Source organism: Cygnus atratus, chromosome 4 (genome assembly GCF_013377495.2).
Source record: "Cygnus atratus isolate AKBS03 ecotype Queensland, Australia chromosome 4, CAtr_DNAZoo_HiC_assembly, whole genome shotgun sequence".
Classification (NCBI taxonomy): Eukaryota; Metazoa; Chordata; class Aves; order Anseriformes; family Anatidae; genus Cygnus; species Cygnus atratus.
In genome coordinates this window covers 663,396-684,185 of record NC_066365.1, presented here as the reverse complement: position 1 = coordinate 684,185, position 20,790 = coordinate 663,396, and the positions used below count along the sequence as shown (strand labels likewise).

Here is a 20,790-nt window from a genome sequence, read left to right as displayed (position 1 = left end):
CTTGGAAAATACAAAATATATGTGCAAAAATAGCATGAGAGAATGCACAGATTCATGATGAGGAGGACTAAAAGAATGCCAAACTTGCAAGACATCTAGATAACAGGGGCCCCTCGGACCCCGGGAACCAGGTCAAACCAACCTTACAGTTTGGACTGAGGCTCAGAGAGCATGCACAAGAAGAAAAGAAAAAGTTCAACTCTGATGAAGACATCTTACTTCATCCCGACGACCACCAGAGAGTACTACGCAAGCACAGAAGGACTGATAAGATAACTAGCATATGAAGCGGGACTAGGCGGAGCTAGGAAATGAATATGCATAGATGTGTTGTAAAACTTAATGCATATGTAATATTTTAGGAGATAAAAGAGAACGTGAGTGAACGAATCGGATGAAGTTAGATTTGGGCAGGCATGCCCCTAACTTCTGGCGCCTAATAAAAGCACCTTCATATAATCACTTTGTGGATTATGTGTCTTCATGAATGCTAACAAAGCTACAACTTTTTAGACTGAAATTTTCCACACTGAACTTTAGTAGCCAATTTTGAGAGACATTTTTCAGACTTAAGTTTTTTAGCCTCTTCCGATAAAGAAGCTAGGAAAAAAACACTGCTCTTTACAGATTAATGAATTCTGCTGACCTTTCCAACAGCTTGAGAGCACTAACTCTTCAGAACCAGGGGGTCACCGCGTACATTTCTTTTTTGCCAACAGTGGAAAAATCCTCCTGAACTTGGCCAAGTGTTTGCACATACTGCTAATTTACGTATGCAGAAGAGATTTCAATTTAAGCAACTTGATCACTCATCCAAACACTGTACAGGAGACGGAGAAGCCATGTATGCGAAGCATAAGTGACTGGAAGCAGACTGAAAGACATGCAAATGAGGAGCCAATGTGACAGCAGAATGATGTGGGCACAGAAGAGGGGTAAAGGGGACTGAATAGCAAAGGCTGTCTGGTAAGGTGAAGGAGTGGGGAAGCAACAGCAGGAGTTTCATCTAGAAGAAAATGCAGGGGGTAGCAAGCCAAGTCCGCACATTCTCCTCAAAAACTGTAATGAAACCCAAAATTGCTGTCTAGCAGACAAATGGTGAGACTTGCTATCTGCAGAACTATAAGTAACACACCCTATTTCCCTGTGGACCCCAGAGAAGATAACTACGTAGTTATCTTCCCTGCTAAAATAAAAATCTTAATTCAAACTACAGAAGTCTGTTGGATTGGAAGTTATCCATCCAGATAAAGAACAACATCTGCTTTCTTCCAACTTATTTTTCCAAAAACAAAAAAAAAATCCCAAAGAATTTACAAGCAATAAAACAAAGTTAAAGAAAATCAAAGACTGCAAAAACCAAACACTGAAAGTCTGTGCAATTTTTATTAGGCTTTTCTGTGCATGTTTTATGATGGAGTTTCTGAAGACACAATCACATATTATAACTTATATGAGATCCCCACTTTTTTTTTTTTGCAGCAAACAATACTCTGAAAGTAAATTAGCATTGCATGTGAAAAGGAAATGCCATCTACAGACCTTTGTTGCAGAATTTAGAAGCTGCACAATGAAGAAGGCAGGCAGTTAAGGACAAGAAAGGAGAGCCCAGATGCAGCTGATGATGCAGTTACAAGCTACACTTGCAAACTGGTTGTATCCCTGCTACTGATGCAACCCACTGGGGATGCCAGGAAGCTGTGTACCCATGTAACAACTATCCTGAGATCATAGGACACTGCTAATCTGCAGAATTATTTTGCACATGAACTAGGGCTATGCTTGGAATAGGAGGGGCTGTCATAGATGGCAGTGTGAGAAAAAAAAATGATTAGGTTAGTGTCTCCAAATAACTGCCAAAAATGGGTAGTTACATTTGTCTTTCTATGACTCAGTTCACCCAAGTAGAAAATACCCTAATCTTCTTTATTTTGTAAAGAAATAAATGGAAAAGTGAGATTTTTTGAATGTAACTATTAATGTAGTAAAATGAATTTAGTCTCTGTTGATACTGTTCAGGGCTATCCTCTTTTAATGTCTTTGCCTATAGCTATGTAATTCTAGCAGCTGCCAGTCACAGCATAAAGTAGATAGTTGGGGCAACACCAGGAACTTGCTGGTTCAGATTACATAGTTACCACTCTTGTACCTTTTCCTAGATATTTATCCCTTGAAGTTGCATCATGACCCAAGTGCAACTCAGTCTTCTGCAGCTACCTCTCTAACTCCTTCACAGTCACCCTCCCAGCCCACCCACCCAGAGAAGAAGTCATTAACGTTTAGGAGACAAAACCACATGGGACTAATATTCTGTTAGTCCTCACCTCATTTTGCGGAACAAGAGCAAAAGGCTGGATGACAGCTGCCAGTGGGATGTGAGCCTGTTTGGCCATATCTGAAGATGACGGGAAGCAGTAGGTAGTACATCGGATATAACGAGGGCTGGCATGGCCTAGAACACCCGACAAAGCATGCACAGTGAAAGACTGATAAAAGGAATCTGCCTGTCCTAAACACAAACCAGAAAAACAACAACAAAACAAGAGCATATGCTAAGTTAAATACATGCTTTTTGTTCTCCCATGGAAGCTTCTGCCCATCTCATGTATCAATCCACTGCCTCCCCCTGTAGGCAAACCTCTCCTTGCTGTTCGAGTTTAATGAATAGATTTAAAAGTATCAAGAAAAAAAAAGCACCATTATTTGCAATGAGAATCTCCATAGAGATTAATTTGAAAATATCCATATCTGAGGTGTTAACAGGAAATAATATGGATGAAAACCCCAATAAGAATGTCAACACTGTACATAACAAAATGCAGCAAACTCATACTTACTGTCAAGACCATGCTAATGAGCTAGCTCTAATTCAGAAGGTAGGATACCAGTGTTAACATGACCATGCTCATATATCCTGCAAGATACAGTGTGCTAAAATCACTACCCCATTTCTTGTAGCACAGTTAGCTCAGTTCCCTCAATGAGAAACTGCATTCTGCAAGGCAGATGAGCACTAGAAGTCCAAGGCAGTTCAGAAACTGCCTTCTTATGTTCCTTTTTTTTTTTTTTTAAACCATCAGACTGCAGTTCTGCTCAGTTTCTTGAGAGGAATTTCTTTGTTCATTAGAACTGCATTATCCCATTCTCAGATAACGTCCAAAAATCTTGATGTGTTCGTATGTTTTGTACGGCTCATCCAAGCACTGATCAATTAATGCTGGACTAAATGATACCATCAGTTTTATCTATATTAAAGTATCAAGTCTGCTGTCAAGAGCACGGAATATGGTACTTACAGGGTCTAGGCTGAAGCAAATGGAGGTGCACTAGTCAAACGAAAACATTAAGCCAACTAGACAGGCCTATACTATGCCCCCATAGTTTGAATACAATTTTCCAAAATTCTTATCTTAACACACAACAATGATAGAGTCAGTGCTTTTTATAGTGTCCATCTTTTAAAATTTCAGAAGAATCTGAAGAGGGCCTTTTACTTGAAAACCTTGAAAAAATTTACGTTAAGAGAAGTTGTGTCAATTATGCATATTACTTTAAATTTCAGCATGGGTAGAAAAGGTAAGGACAAGGTGATCTCACGGCTTTCACTGGAATTAACCAAAAGTTTAAGAATTCAGTTCTCCCCCCAGCTCCCCCTCCCACATGCACCTGGGAGCAATTTTCCCATTTTATGTCCAATTTAGAGTAAGAAACACCATTTTTAGGTGATAAATGTGAGAATTTAGTCATATACACATATATTTACTTCATTTTCCCCAAAGCAGTAACAAGGACAGTTACCTTGATCTTGGATTACGCAGTCTGTAGTGACAAGAGGAGGAACCTGTCCTCTTGTGTTTGTAGCATAGATCTGCCCTCCCCTAGAAGCTTTGTCGTTTTCAATGACTTGAATCTGATGAATAAGAAGCAAGAACAGCGTGAGAAAGATTGGCCATGCATTCAGTTACATCCATAAAGAGTTAGACCAAGTAAAACTATTGTCTTATATAGAGGTGCCATAAACCCATCACATACAAACTTCTAGGATAGTTAAGAACTAGAAAACTATATAGACACAGCTGAGCAGTGTAACTCACAGCTACAGTTGCCTGTTGGAACTCTGCAGAGGTAACACTACACATAGGGGTTGACCAGACCTATATACAGTGAACAAGGGAGTTCAAAGCATGTTGACTGCAGGAGTCAGACATTTTCAGGAGAGTCTAGCCAGCAAACTGAATAGAGTGGTTGTGTAAATAAGCCTTGTTACTGAATCCGGCCTTCCAAGCTCCAAGATCAAACTTAAGTGCAAACAGGTTGCATCACCTTACTCAGATGTCACGTATACCAGGTTATCTTTTGTATGGCCATAATTGTGCCAGATGCTGTTCTTCATAAATGAATGTGTGGCTAATTTATCTGATTGCAATAGTGGGAGGGGTTGGCCCTCAATTCCTCCCCCCACTAGGCTCTGTGCACAGGATGGTTAAAAAGTGAATGATAACCTATGGAGAATACCACCTTCCTAGCTGAGCACTGCAATTTAGAAGGTAGTAATTTCAATCCTCAAGAAAAGCCTGTCTGGCCATGAGGTAGTCAACCCTGGAACTGAGTGTTTTCATTCCCTGAGTCATACTACCATGTTGTGAGCTTCCTCCTAGAAAAAAAAAGTAAAGGAGAACAATCACAGAAAACTTCTGGTGAAGCAGGTCTAATCATGTGCATTCTAGTTGAAGACTAGTGAATTATTTTCATGAAATGCTCATGAAGCTGGCTTTACTACTTAACAAATTCGCTTTGTGTACACTGTCTATACTGTCACTTCTGCAGTCCCTCATGCTTAAGTTTGATACTTTTCAGGGTACAACTGAAGTTATATAAATATGGGTATATTGGTCCACACCATAAACTGGATCACTGAGACGATACCACTATTCCTTCTCATCCTCAAAGGAGTTATCTTTTCAGTAATCCATTTTAGTGTGTAGCCTAACAGCTGTGAGAAAGAGGAAGAAGGCAGGGATTTTTTGAAACTGCCTTTGCCACTGCTGCTGGTATCCCATGCAATTGTATCTTTACACTGCACATGAATTTCTAATAATAGCTATGGAACTTCAGAAGCCTCTGCTGGAAAGCAAACAGAAGAAAAACAAAATTAGTCAGCACGGAGTCTATTGATCATTGTCCAAGAGGTATTTCCTAACACACTGGAATTAATCTACGGCCTGTAACATTTTCATTCTCCTTAAAGTTTTTTTATTGCAATTTAAATATACAATACATTCCTCGGAGCTTGTTATATCTTCTGCTTGATTACTTTTCCCTGCCTGCTTGGCTTGTATACTTATCAGTAACTCTTGGATTAGAAGTGAAAAAGGCTTTGTTCTACAAAGGTCTGCTAGCTGAAAGAAGCAAACCACTTTCAAGACTTAGCTCTGCAAAGGATCAATGCACCATGGTATTCTGCAGTTAACTGACCTAAATATATCATTGTTCTTGGAAATAATTGTTGACAAAGTCCAGATGCTAGTTTTCATAGATGTTGTCAGAGAACATATCAACCTCTAACATATGTAAGAAAATATAAATCAACAATGGCTACAGATAAGAAGTAAATTTATCTGGCAACACTACTGTAATTGTATAATGTAAATATAACAAGAGAAATACACATGATCATACTTACTCCTCATTCTGAGTTAGCTTTTTGCCCTCTGCAGACATTGACCCAGATCATGTTTCTTTTAAACATGTCATTTTGATCCTCTCTGTGCTGCTAAAACAAACCTTTTAACCTATTTTAGCATCACTGTCATAGTCAAGGCTGTTTATTCTACATGTGTAATTGAAACAAGACATCAGTCCATGCTTTCGTGCCAGACCTCCCACTCCCCTGATGCCTTTTTTTCCCTAAATGTATTATACAAGATGATTTTGTACTTCTTACATAAAAGCACCATACTGAAACACTAAGAATGGTCAGCCTATTCAGGGCACTATTACCTACACTTGCTAATTATACCAAAATTCACTTCAGGTGTTTTTTTGTTGTTTTGTTTTTTTTTTTTAAAACCACAGTGATGGCAATTGCAGTTGTCACATTAACCTCTAAATGGTTACCAAAAAAAAAAAAAAGCATTTTTCCAAGATATTTTCAGTTTTTCAGTAAAACCATCACTGGATAAAACAAAGGAAAATCCCAATATAAGGAAGTAAAGCTACACCCTACTGAACAGGATCAGGATTTTGCACAAGTGATTTTCTCCCCTCCCAGTAAAACACACTTTCCTGCACAGTAGTACTGCTTCAGCAGAGAAATGGGAGATTCCTTCCCCCAGACAAGCTTACAGTGTGGTGATTAATTCATCTAAGTAGAAAGTCCTGTGTCAAAGCTACAAGATAGCCTGCTTCAAGAATCCTGACTCTCCAAGGACCTTTTCATGTGTTCGGCTGATCGCCAAAACCTGTGTAAGCCTGTGTAAGTGCGTGCATCAGTGCGCTTTCCCCATGAGTTCAGCACATTTCCCCCCCCACTTTGATCAGCTGTTTCCAATAAAAAAAAAAAAACACAAGTTAGAGCCTGCATCTGACAATTCATTTGGGTAATAATTAGACTACTTTATTCAAGAAAGATTGACAATCCATATCTTGTTTTATTTTTCCTCTAACACAATTCTAAATAGAAGAGGCTTTGTCCCACCAGTGCACATTCAGGCAGGCTTCAACAGCTGAGCCTTCTGAACCTGTAGGAAGCTTAAGCATTACGTATACCCTGAGCTACTGAAATCCTTACAAGGGTGGAAAGATGCTCAAGCAAATAGTTCTGGTTGCCTGAGGAACTCCTGCAAACAGTGACGTCGCTTTTGAGCATGGGTCTTCTCAGCTTTTCCATGTTTGCAATTTTAGAGTTCACATACCTGTGCTCTGCACCAGTCCTACTTTAGGTGTCTACCTGTTACTAAGTTTAAGCCTTGGATCTTTCTGGAGTGGAAAGGAAAGGTGACCAGCTGTAGAGAATGCAAGTAATCCCTCAGTACTCCTTACTGTCATAATAAGAACCTTGTTGAGAATTCCTATTAATGTACTCTGAGTTGTGGGTATGTCCCATGTCAGCTAAAGTTATAAAGCCTCTTCAGTTCTAAACCTAGTACCATGCACTACTCAGTTATTCCAAACTGACGACACAAAGTAAAAAGCCCATGTAGTTAAAATACTATACAAAAATTGCAACATAACCTGTAAACCAAGCAATGTAAATGCAATGGCATTAAATGGAGCAGAAATTTACTTTCATAAAACATAAGTGCCACATTACTTACTGGGCTTGGAATAGAATCAGGATCAAGCTTCTTCTGCTGTGGACTGGAGAGCTGTGCTGGACCTCCAGGAAAGGCACCAGGATAAGACGGTTGAGATCCTGCCATCTGAGGGCCATAGTTTGCTGTACGGTTACAAATGACCATTGATATAAAGTAGTTAAGCTCTGTTATCAATTTTAACATCAGTTTTTGCCATACAAATCATTCTTTCTTCTGCTAAATGCAACTTCTCCTTCCTTTCTGTTTTCAGCAAGTACAAGAAATGGGTTATTTTAGCTCATGCAGTCTGTATTCTAAAGGTAAGCATAAAACTAGGCGTGACAACTCTAGTTCCAAAACTTTTCAATTATATTTTTTGAGCATAATTAAAGTTTTTGCTATTATATAGCAAAGTAGGATTGCTGGTAGAGGTTATTACAGCTACTCAAACTAGGCCTTTCACAGAATGGCTTTTGTTGGAATGGACCTTAAAGACCATCCAGTTCCAACCCCTCTGCCATAGGCAGGGACTCCACCCACTAGATCAGGGTGCCCAGGTCCTCATCCAACCTAGCCTTGGACACCTCCAGGGATGGGGCATCCACAGATTCTCTGGGTAATCTGTTCCAGTGCCTCACCACCTTCAGAGTGAAGAATTTCCTTTTAATCTAAATCTTCGCTCTTTTAGTTCAAAATCATTCCTCTTTGTCCTATCACTATCTTCCTTTATAAAAAGTCGCTCTCCGCCTTTTTTATAAGCCCCCTTTAAGTACTGAAAGGCTGCAATGTGGTCTCCCTGGAGCCTTCTCCAGGCTGAACAGCTCCAGCTCTCTCAGCCTTTCTTCACAGCAGAAGTGCTCCAGCCCTCTGATCATCCTCATGGCCCTCCTCTGGGCCAGCCATAACAGATCCACATTGTTCTTGTGCTGGGGGCCCAGACCTGGATGCAGCACTCCAAGTTGGGCCTCATGAGGGCAGAGCAGAGGGGACTACTCCCTCCCTTGACCTGCTGGCATCACCTCTGTTGATGTGGCCCAGGATGCAGTTGGCCTTCTGGGCTGCAAGCACATACTGAAGGTTCATGTCGAGCTTTTTATCCACCAGAAACCCCAAGCCCTCCACAGGGCTGCTCTCAGAGAGTTCTTCCCCCAGTCTGTGCTCATGTCTGGGATTGCCCCGACCCAGGTGCAGCACCTTGCGCTTGGACTTGTTGAACCTCATTAGGTTCATGTGGGCCAACTTCTCAAGTTTGCCTAGGTCCCTTTGGATTGCATCCCTTCCTTCGGTTGTATCAACCACACCACTCAGCTTGGTGTCATCTGCAAACTTGCTGTGGGTGCACTGAATCCCACTATGTCACTGATAAAGACAATAAATAGCACCGGTCCCAAGACAGACCCCTGAGGGACACCACTTGTCACCGACCTCCATCTGGACACATACCCATTGACCACCACTCTCTGGGTGCGACCTTCAAGCCAACTCCTTATCCACTGAATGGTCCACCCTTCAAATGCATCTCTCTCCAATTCAGAGATCAGGATGTCATGTGAGACCGTGTCAAAGGCCTTACAGAAGACCAGTTAGATGACATCGGTCAGTCATCCCTTGTCAACTCATGAAATCACACCATCACAGAAGGCCAGCAGATTGGTCAGGCAGGATTTGCCCTTGGTGAAGCTGTGCTGGCTGTCTCAGACAGCTCCTTGTCTTGCACGTGCCTTGACACTGCTTCCAGGAGGATCTGTTCCATGAACTTCCTAAACACAGAGTCAAGGCTCCATAGGTGAGGCCTGTAGTTCCCTGGGTCCTCCTTTCTATCCTTTTTTAAAAAGGAGAGTGATGCTTCCCTTTTTCCAGTCACCAGGAACTTCACCTGACTGCCAGGACTTTTCACACATGAAGAGTGGCTTGGCAGTGACATCAGCCAGTTCCCTCAGGACCCTTGGAGGCACAGCATCGTGCCCCATAGACTTGTACCTGTTCAGTTCCATCAGGTGGCCTTGAACCTGCTCTTTGCTTACAGTGGGAGGGACTCTGCTCCCCCAACACCTGCCTAGAGGTTCAGGAATTCGAGAGATGTGTGTGGGAAACCTGACTGGCAGTGAAGACTGAAGCAAAGTTTTTGTTGAATGCCTCAGCCTTCTCCATGTCCCTTGTTATCAGTTCTCCCTTCTCATTTATCAGGGTGTTACACTCTTCTTGGCCTTTCTTTTCTGGCCAGTGTACCTCCAGAATCCCTTAATATCTATATTAATTTATTACTAATCCCTTTAACATCTTTAGCAGGTTCATCTGCACTGGTGAGCACCAGGCCCAGGAACACTTCTCAGGTTGGGTTGCCTAATACCTGGACGAGGAAGTTATCCTCAGTGCACTCTAGGAGTCTCCTGGATCACTTACAGCCTGCTGTGTGGATTTCCCAGCAGAAATCTGGGTGGTTGAAGCAGCCACCCATCAGGATGGGTGCCTCTGTGCATGATGCTTCTTGAAGCTGAAGCAGGAAGGCCTCATCAACAGGCTCCCCTTGATCAGGCAGCCTGTAGGAGACCCCAACCACAAGGTGTCCTTTACGGGTCCGGTCCTTAACCTTTACCCACATGCTTTCAGCCTGTCTGCGGCTGTTTCTCAGAGCCAGCTCTGTGCAATCTATCCATTTCTCAACATCCCTGCCCCTCCTTCCCTGCCTGTCTCTTCTGTAAAAAAAAAAAAAAAAAAATCTCCTTTTTCTTGTTAAGTTCTCAACAGAACAATGAACTTTTGAGCAAAATTATATCCTGCCTTGAATGCACTGACAGGCAATAACAACTTCCATTCTACAAAAAGGCGATTAAATTTTCATTTTTCCAATGCAACAGAACATCAGCTGTGAGTGGTCACAGTTCCACCAGTGATTCTCAATACATTTGTTTGTTTGTTTTCAATTAGATACCAAACATCATTCTCTACCTTGCTGCGGATGATATCCAGGCCCTGGAGGCTGTCCTGGAAGCTGTTGCAAGTTAGGATTCGGGGGGCCAGATCCAGGGATCCCGTCTTGTCTGGCCATAGTAGGCAACGAAGGTTGAGCACAAAGGCCACTGAAATTATTTGCTGGTGGAGAAACCTGTGATCCAGGTGGCAAAGCCATTTGCTGCTGTGTCAGAGGTGTTGGCTGTGGACCCTGAAAAGATGCTGGATGCCCGGAAGATGTGAGAGAGCTCTGAGTAGTGCCAGGACCTGAGCAAGAAATTATTTATCAATTGAGTCAAAAATGACAATCTACTAACTCTGTGTGAAAGACATTCTATTTTTACTCCATATATTCGTAACATACAGGGAATACTGAGTTACATACTGACATGCTTCATTAAGCAGATTCTAAATGTCTGTTCATAAAACAAATCAGACCTCACAGTTTAAGTATGAACTGATTCAGATGTTCAATTTTATTTCCTTCAGCTCTATTTTCAATAAAACCCTACAGCTGGGGTGGGTGGGGAAAGGGAGAAGGAGGCCAGCCTTCAACAATTCTTGATTAGAATACATATAAATCACTATTGGCTTTTGATATATTTAAATTCTTAATGTGAAACAACATTCCTTTTGGCTTAATAATCAATTTCTCTTATGTAGCTTTTTTTTTTGTTAGTTTGATCTTCCCATTTCACCATGACAAACTAAATGGAAGTTAAACCCACTCAATCTGTTTTACAACCATCTTCTGGTTTTGATGTTAAAAGATGAAACGTGGAAATTATTTTGCACACACTGGTGAGGAATAGTTTGTTGCTTGTAAAATCCAGATTCCAATTAGAATTAAGAGGACCCTGCAAGTGGTTTTCTTTTTGAGACTTAAGATCTGTAAGTGCTCTTTACTTTACAAAACCTGCATTTTTAGTCAAACATCCCCCAAAAGACCTATGGAAAATTAATTTTCAAGAATGCTAAAAAAATAGCAAATTAAGTTTGGAGCAAAAGGACTAATGTTAATAAATAAATATTAGAACGTATCTTCTGTCAGACTTGTGAACTGAAAAGTGTCACATGCAAATCATGCTCAGATTCTCTACTGGTACACATAAACATTGCTCCAGCAGCATAACAAGCCATGAATTTCAGTGCTCGGTCAAGTTACACCAACTTAGCCTTACCTCTAAGCAAAAACCAGAAGAATAAAACCCAACACAGGGGCATAACTATAAAGACACCCTTCAGACCACTGAAGACATGGTATCTCAACATTCCCGCATTTAACAAGATAAGCGAGAACGTTATATAATTGTTGCTGGAGGCAATATAACGAAGGCAGGAAGAAAAACAATACTTTTTGCTCTAAATAATATGAGTTGCTGCATATGAAGTACTGAAATTGCTGAATATGAAGTGCTGCTGTAGAGGTGCTGCGCCACACTTCATCCTGTATAGAACTATCTGACTTAATTGTGCACTTGCAGTTCAGTACACCAAGGCTGAACTCAAGTCAAAATTACTTTTTCTAAGGTGAAGAAGCGAGTTTTCACAAGCCATTGTGCAAATGGAGAGTCAGACCCCTGGCAGTTACACAACTTTCATTAAACTCAGGTTAGTAACCTGTCAAGTCAGAGAAGGAACAATGATATAACATCAGTGCAGCCTGAACTGAAAAGTTCATCTTTACACATATCTTATGATGATATGAGCCACTAAAGTGATCTTAGTTTAGCAAACTCATCCTTATAAATGCCCTGGCCACAGAGAAACAAGATGCTAACTAAATTCCACTGCTTTCCAGTCAAATGGTAAATTTGACCAGGAAATACTCAGAAAAAGCAGATATTGCCAGACGAAAATTACTGATGGGAAGCAATTTATGTGGAAGAATCACATGATCACATCTGTGCCTCATGTTTTAGTTTTAACCGCAAATTAAATGCGAACAGAATTTAAATGAAAAACTAAACTATAAGTTTTGGGCAAAAATAAGATAAGAGAGAAACTATAAAAAGCTGAGAAAAACAAAACAATGTCTGTATATTATTGATCATGTCTTGGCCGTCACTGCCAGCATGAACAAATAATGAGAAATGACAGATAAGGTAACCAACATGTATGGAAGGCTCAACAAATTTTGATTCAGAACTAACTCAAGAACACTGATGTAAAGAACTGGATGAGAATAAAAATGTAAGAACTTGAGCAAATGATAGTGGGCAAGAATTTATTATCTGCTTATATACAAGTTCAGTAAGTTTCTAATTATTATAGTCTTAATAGCTTTAACTCAGGAAAAAGTCAAACAGACAAATCGGATAAAAGTGATTACCATAGCTATTTATCTGCATGCTGTTGAGCTGGTTAGCAAGTTGTGTTGTAGATGAAGTGGATGCAGTATTTGGGTAGGCTGGCTGTGACTGATGACTGTAGGGAGGATAGGAAGGTCCTGTATTTTTTGGAGGTGGAGGGCCTTGAAACCTGAAGGGAAAAATGAGTGCGGTTATGCAAGGAACTACATCAACCAGTCATAATCCCAGAAGGTCCAATACCTTCTCAAGGGTGGTGCTGAAACAATTAATTAGGTTGACCAAACCTTCCAGAGAATTCTCATGTTCTGCTCAGAAGTAGTATATTTTTGTTAAAATAGTCACGAAGCACAAAGAGAGAATGCATTTTTTCAAACATGTTTGTTTGTATACTTACTAGAAAGAAAGAAGCTTGAGTATTCCACGGAGAAGAGACAGAGTTAGTAACTATATGAAAGCTTGAAGATAAAGAAACTGAAGCTTCTGAATTTAGCACATCCCTCCATCCCCTCTCCATGCTTATGAAGTAAGCTCCCCTACCAGGGATGAATGAAAGGTATTCAGAGAATATCTGCAAAGAGAGGGCAATGGACAGAGAAACTGTTAAGGAGTTCTCAGTTATAGCTGGAAGAGGAGGATGAAGGTGGGGAAAAAACTGCTGCATGGTTACCAGACACAGGAAAGCATACAGGCAAGAGAAAGAACTGAAAAAAAGGAAGAGGTAACACGTGGCACTATTTCATTCTGATCAAATGAGATCTCAGGCTATCTCCTAGATATCTACATTGTTTTATCTACAACCGTTTTTAAAACTGAGGACAGTCCTAGGTATATCAAGAGAAGAAGAATTCACTTTCCTTGAAATTTTGATATAGAGATTTCCTTTCCTAGGATAGCAGCTCTCAGCAGTTTGGGAATAAAACAAGATCAGGTAAAAACAATAGGTGTGTAGCTGTCAGGACAGTGACCAAAACTTAGGGAAGAGAATCAGTATTTTGCTGGGCCGGTCACGTCACTTTGACTTTCATTTTCCTTGTTTTCAGGTCTTCAGGACAACCGCTGCTTCTCCCCATCCATCTGTACACCTTTTTTTTTTTTCCCCCTCAACAGATGACCAGTCTCTGTGGGTCCTCTTTACACAGTTGTAACACACAGACAACAGGCTTTCCTATTCTGATGCCTCATAAAACATACGCATGGCTTTACTTGAACACAAATAACTTCGCCACAACCAAACAAGCACAGAAGCAGAGTAAGGCTTCAATCAACTGAAACAAGAATGTTGTTACATGAAATTAAGGTCACTAAAGCTAAAATAGCTATAGGTGCACAAACTCTGATTTTGTCACTCATGGGAGGTCAGCAAAATAATTAACAATTGACAGAATTAATTAAGAGTTAAGTGCATTTACCCACTTACAACCCAGCCTGCAATACAACCACTGTGTAATCAAGCTTGTCCACCCTATCCTTTCATCCCCTCATACCATAATTTTTCCAAGATTCATATTTACAGCTTCAACCTGTCCCTAGTTTTCTCCCTTCCCCGCTCCCATCTCCTTCACTTCTTCCTGTAAGTTCTGGAGGCAGGAAAACAACACTTAAATTCTTCATAATTAATCTCAGACTAACTGACTGAGCAAAAGAGCAGCAGTCATCCATCTGAAAAATTATACCAAACCTGCATTATAAAATGTCTTTAAAGTACCCTACAAATCCTTGGCTGTGATCCCACAGCAACGAAGCAAAGACAAGAGAGGGGAAAAAACCTACAGCTATACCAACACGTACCAGCTTCTAGTCAAAACTCACCAGCAACTATTAATTTTTAAATAACAACTTCTTGGTACCTCACAGCAAAGGAGAACTAAGACATCAGAAAACAACTAAAAAAAGCAACTTATATATAAATTTTATATATAACTTTTATATATATATATATAAGCACCTTACTGCTGCTTTTAAGCAATGAGTCTAAGGTTCAAGCAGAAATAATAGTTAAAAATAATATATAAAATAGTATATAAATACATAAATATATTTTATATATAATTTACAAATATGTAAAAATAGTTAAAAATAAAACAACTCACGATAAAGACCTGACTTGTTCTAAAAATTTAATTAATGAGATTATACTGTATGATCTAGCAGCTTAACATCACAGAGAACTGAACTAGAAGATCCAGTTCAGAACTGGAGTAAGTCAGAACTGCTGAAGATAAAAGGGATGCCATACTTAAATGCCAGTGAAACAGCCAAAGAGAGGTCAAATAACTTAGATCTCATGTATTAATTCTTGAAAGTCACCTGTGCGTTGGCTGTCCCACTGCACTGGGCCCATTCTGGAAGCTGGTCTGGCTCAACTGATGTGTACCAGGTGGTGGAGGCCCAACAGGAGCTGAAGATCCAAGAGGCACAGTTGATTTTAACATACCTGCCAAACAAGAAGTACTTTCATGTAAGAATCCTTAAAAAAAACAACCCACAAGATCATAAAAAATTACAAGTGTACAGCCCTGCTCCAAAAATAAGAATAGCAGCTCCAGGTGGCCCTACTTGAGCGGGGGGGTGGGTGGACAAGATGACCCCCAAAAGTCCCTTCTAACCTCAGCCTTTCTGTAAGAAAGGGAAGATTCTTGGTCAGCTATAGAAGCATATATGAAAGACAGCAAAAAAGGAGCCAACCAGTAGTTGTTAACTTTCCAGCAAAAGAACCCAAGAGGGACATTAAGAAAGAATCAAGAATGGAGAAACAGACCCTCCAGTCCAATTTGGGATACTGGAAGTTCCCTATCATCTGGTTACTTTTGTAGGGAGAAGCATGAGATCCCTTTGCTTTCAGAGACCTCGTCAGAAAGAAAATTTGGAACAATCTTAAAAAAAAAAAGCCACAAAAACCCCCACCAACGCTGCTTCCACATGTAGGCCCAGTAAATCTACGCTAAGAAGGGTTAATTCAGATCTAGAACATCAACTATAAAGGGATTATAATTTATGTAAGAACCATTGTTGAATAAACAGTTTTTCAATCTTTATTTCTTGAATTATTTTCATTTAAATTAGGTGCCAAACAAATTTTTGATGTTAGAGTAAACTGGTATTTTTTCCTAGCATTCTAATAAGCCAATTACCAGAAGTAATTCTGACTACATTTAGCATTGGGTTAAAGCAACACAACTCCTGCTGTCTTTACAAAGAATATTTTATATATAAAATAAACAAACAAGCAGTTGGATATTTGGTTCTGTTATTACCCTACCCAATCACAAATACTGAGTTTAATGTAAATTACCATAATCTGACTGGTATTAAAAAAATAGTAAAGATGTCTGAATTATTTAACTGTTATTTTCCTCTGTGAAGTCATATTGAGATGATCCCTCTCTTTCCTCCCTATTTTGCCTAGGTGTGTTAATAGACTTAATGAAGGAAGAGGGAATCTTATTTTTGGGATATTTCCCACAGTCCCAATTCACAAGTTTAGTATGCCTAGAGTTTGCTGAAATTAGACCGGTATGACTTCCAGCAAAATGGACTTCAGTTCTATGCTCTCAAATTTCTTTTGTTGATTTTTTTTTTTTTAAGACCTCAGCCACTATATTCTCATTTATTATACTTCCTGAAAAATCTGAAGCCACATACCAAGTTAAAATGAATGAAACGGAAAGGAGAGACAGTAACAATCAGGTTTATCTTTTGGATGTCAAATTACATTATCTGTAGCATGATTTCATTTGTAAACAGCAAACAAGCCATCTGCATGTAAAAGCTACCCAAGTTCCCTTTCCTCATGGAAAGTAACTAACTCCTAAGTGGTCAGAAAGCAGATGGGCTCCACTTACCGAGCATTATCCAGACACGTCACCCAGCAAGCAAGCTTAAGTAGTAAAACATCAACCTGTATTTATAAACACATTTGTGCTCAGGAACCTAGTTGGACACAGGTCCTATGGCAAAGAATACAACCCATTTCTGAGAGCCTGCTTGCCATTAACACATAGGAGTTGAGAAATATTTCTTTATTCCAAGAATTTTGTTGTTGTTGTCTGTATTAACACCTGTATTACATTAATCACAGCACAGCGTTGAGCACTGGTGTCTACTGCTTCCCTGACAAAGGAATTCAGACAGAGGTCGGAATCCCACTACCAGGCATCTTACATCAACACCTGAGCACAAACAGTAATGCAAGCAAAGCTGAGGCAGGATCCTACTGCATCAGCAGTGTAAAGCTGAGCACCGTGTGTTGACACAAGTACAATGAAGAGATGCAAAACACCAGAAAAGATACAAAACAAATCACAAAAAAAGCAGATTGAAAACATATTTTAAGTCAATTTCATACCTGGTTGAGGCGCTGCGTATGAGGAGTTGGGATCGCTATAATGCCCATAATGAAGTGAAGAATTAGGTGGTCCAAAACTTGTAGAAAAGCCTCCCGTTCTTGGCTGGGATTGGGAATACGGAGGAGCTGCAACATAACCTTGTTGACTCATGATGGCAATATTCTTACTCCAAGTATGGGGTCCTCCTTAACGATCTGCAAAAGAGAAAGTGATACCTGCTACTACTCTTCACTCTTTGGACATTTTAAAAATTTAGAAATTACACTTCCAAAAAGACCTAAGACAAACCTGGAAGCAAAAATGGATTTGGAGGTCAGGGGAAAACGATGCTGTTGTTTGACTGCAACTGGTTGGTTGCTTTCCTTATCACTGCGTGAATTCAAACAATTCAATGAATTTATCTGAACAGGATTCACCTCTCCCAGGCAAGAGAAAAACTGTAACTGAAGGATGTATAGGTGGAAGAAAACATCTCAAATTGTTCTCTTCACAGGGAAAAACTAGACTTCTGCTACACCTGCAAAACAGACAGTGAGTCTCACACACCAGATACCATGTACTCGGAAAAACCAGGAAAAGCAGAGTGACTAGAGAACAGAACTCCTAGCAAATCTTTCTCCAATGCTAGCAGACTTGTTTTAGATGGGGTATTGAACAGAGTACTAGCTCTTCATCAAACCTTCTACATCATCCCTACTCCCAGCAAGTGAGTAAAAGCTTGCTTTCAATGCTGGTGAAACTGTGAATAAATTACAGGATGGACAGAGATCCTATTTCCAGCTGTCTTCCACATTACTGGCCCAGACCTGAGCAGGCTCTTTTACTAAAGGACTCTGTAGTGTGATGAAATGGAGCACAAGGCATTCCACAAGTGAGAGGCTGTTTTCTGAGGGCAGTATGGACAGCGTATGGTACTGTTGAGGCCAAACTGTTACCAGGGCATCTTTTACCTAAGCTTTCACATCTTGATTCTGTTGTTTTCAGAGAAAGAAAAAAAAAGAAAAAAAAAGAAAAACAACAATAAAATGCCAGAATTTGATTAAAAGCAATCAAAAGAAGTTTTCTGACAATGAGGACATTCACAAGACATTTTCTCTCTTTCCTGCAGTGATTTTTCCTGCAACATACTTCTAGGAAACTTTCAGGAACCAGAAAAATCTGATGAACGCTACACTACTAAATCAGATGACTGTATTTGACATGACCAGTCTGCAAATACAGAGCACTTTCCACCATGGGATCTGAAAAGTTACTGACGTTGTACACTCTGCAGCCTTGATTGCCAACTTTCACTTTTGTAAGATTCTTCATTTTTGATTGCACGTTGAATTCAATAAAAATAGAATACCCCAACTTTCTTTAAACCTAAATTAAAAGTGTTTTGAGAAATGAAATTGAGGAATGCTCTGAGCGAGCATTTAGTGCTTCTGTGAAGCCCCAACTAGGGCATCCCCAAAGAACTAGAGATCCATTACCTAAACCAGCATTTCATATGCTAAATGTTCCTTTGAAATAGCTTTGCCAGCCACCTATATTTCACATTCCTTGGATTGCAGCATGAGGTGATCTTTGAGTATGCAGACTGTATCAGGAATTGCGATCCAGAAGCGTGCATGAAAGCACCATCTAAATCAGACACACCTACACAACCACGAAATAGACAAATTCATGCTGCACTGACACATCAGTAGAGAAAAGCTACACTCACCACAAAACCCACCTCTTGGCTTCTCTTATTAAACATACATTTCTGAAAAAAAGTTTTACTGATCTGCCGTGTCAGACAAGAAGCCACTTGGAGCTGGGTGCAGGGCCCAGCCCTCCTCACACACTGCTCGTGGCACAAAGCCACACTCCTCAGAGAGGCATAAGATTTCTTGACTGAAGCATTAAACTGCTTTGGGTGGGCAAGCTTAGGGGTTTGTCTCCCATTTCTTAGTTAAGAAGGTAAGCACAAGAAAAGGGGAAAAATATTTACACAGAGGGGCTTCTTGCTGCCAGCCATACTTTCTTCCCTCCCCTGCCCCCATCAGAAGAGACATGACAGTGTGAGTTTTTTACTCCAAAACAGTAAGTCAGCACCAAATTACCTACACACTGATATAAACATATAAATACTTTAAACTTATAAAAAGGAAGAGATTTGCACTTTGAGGCAGCTGCAGCAGCCAACACCTTTAACTGTGACAGCGTCCACAGGAAACGACTTCCTCCACAGCTTCCTCACACACAGCCACACAAAATCTTGCCACGTCGAACTTCCCACAGGCGCTATAAACACGCAGGGGTTGTGCTGGAGAGAGACAGGAACTCTGAACCACACACAGGGAGGGCAACTCAAGCTTATCCAACACTTTTCCAGATCCTATTTAACACTGAGAATATTTAATCCCTTCTCAGATACATACATATAGAAACACACAATGAATCTGGTTTGGAGACAACATCCAAGGTACCAACTGACACAGATCCCTTAAGATTTTAGTGATCAGGTTCTGACAAGAGACGCATGGATTCATTCCAGAAATGGCATGAGAAAGATCAGAGGATCAACTAAACTGAGGACTTTCCCCGGGTTTGTTTACTACAATGTCATTACACGAAAGGACAAAATAAGATTTTGTCTTCCTCATTTAACACGAGGTGACCTTACGCCCTAATGGCTGAAGAACACCACTGACACAAACACCTCTCCACAACGTACTGCTACCCCAGCACAGGTTGGCAGCATTCCTCAGAGGACTGCTGTACCTACACTGCACTCCACTTCCCTGATACCTCTGTGAAACTGTAAAATCCCCTCGTGTGCACATAGAGGGAGGACAACGGATAAAAATAAAAGGCCATGCTCTCCGCTACCCGAAAGACAACTATTACCTCTGCACTTCTGTAGAGGCACCGTGGCGATGCTACCCCTCCCCAGGGCATACTGCAACCTCCGCTTGGCAAACAGCGTTTGCCATGCGTACCTCCGCAGACACAGAGAGGGAGAGAGAGGGAGAGAGAGGGAGAGAGAGGGAGAGAGAGGGAGAGAGAGGGAGAGAGAGGGAGAGAGAGGGAGAGAGAGGGAGAGAGAGGGAGAGAGAGGGAGAGAGAGGGAGAGAGAGGGAGAGAGAGGGAGAGAGAGGGAGAGAGAGGGAGAGAGAGGGAGAGAGAGGGAGAGAGAGGGAGAGAGAGGGACATACGGCCGCACCCCCCCCCCCCTCCTTTATTTTTATAGCACACACCTGGAGGAAGTTCGAAAAGCACTGGCTTAAGTTACCCGAGCCCCGGTCGGCCTGCGCGCCGCCGCCGCCCCCCTCCGGCCCCGGTACCTGTGCGAGGACTCTCCGCAGCCCGCCCCCCCTCCGCGCGCGGCCGTTAGGACCGTTAGGGCCGTTACCTGGCCGCGTCGTTCAGCCCCCGCCCGCCGCCGCTCAGAACCGCCGCTCAGCCGAGTGCCACGTCTGAACCCGCGCGCGCCCCGCCACCGCCCCCGGGAGCGCGCCCGGCGCCGCCGGCTGCGCCTGCGCAGTGCGCGCAGCAGAGCCCGGCCCGCAGCGGCTGGGAGGGAACAGCTGGGGTCGGGTGGGGGAGCTATGAAGGACACGCAGGAGCGGGAATGGGGCTCTAATTCGGCTTGGCCCTGCTGTACGGGGACACAATTCCTCTTTAAACATAGACAAGCACTAAGAATGCAAACACTTTTCCTCACGTGTGCTTTTAAAACGTCTATCTGTGGCAATAAGTATGCATGTATTTACAGACGCAAAATTACACCTCCTGAATATCCAGAGTGAAACACGACCCAGGTACCGTACCTGCTTGCCTGCTCTGGTTTGAGTTAGTGTCCAAGCACAATTAAAAACACCGCCTTGGTTACAGCACAGAATCAATGGTTTTCTA

The 20,790-nt window shown here is 41.4% G+C and overlaps 1 protein-coding gene across 6 annotated transcripts in view; it reads right to left on the bottom strand.

The window, feature by feature from the left end:
• Positions 1 to 20,441, bottom strand: part of LOC118245068 (protein transport protein Sec24D-like) — a 58,696-nt gene extending 38,255 nt beyond the window's left edge. The window contains exons 1-10 of one of the 6 annotated variants that reach the window (XM_035540638.2): positions 20,288 to 20,422; positions 19,081 to 19,198; positions 17,194 to 17,422; positions 16,905 to 17,099; positions 14,867 to 14,993; positions 12,580 to 12,728; positions 10,245 to 10,514; positions 7,317 to 7,438; positions 3,799 to 3,910; positions 2,325 to 2,452 (exon numbers count right to left, since the gene is read on the bottom strand). In XM_035540638.2, the coding sequence (XP_035396531.1) occupies positions 2,325 to 2,452; positions 3,799 to 3,910; positions 7,317 to 7,438; positions 10,245 to 10,514; positions 12,580 to 12,728; positions 14,867 to 14,993; positions 16,905 to 17,055 (1,059 nt within the window). In that variant the 5' untranslated portion in view covers positions 17,056 to 17,099; positions 17,194 to 17,422; positions 19,081 to 19,198; positions 20,288 to 20,422. Of the gene's footprint in view, positions 1 to 2,324; positions 2,453 to 3,798; positions 3,911 to 7,316; positions 7,439 to 10,244; positions 10,515 to 12,579; positions 12,729 to 14,795; positions 14,835 to 14,866; positions 14,994 to 16,904; positions 17,100 to 17,193; positions 17,423 to 19,080; positions 19,199 to 20,219 lie in introns of those variants that run through there. The other 5 variants (XM_050710543.1, XM_050710542.1, XM_050710544.1 and 2 more) reach the window with 5 other exon arrangements.
• Positions 20,442 to 20,790: the final 349 nt, after the last annotated feature.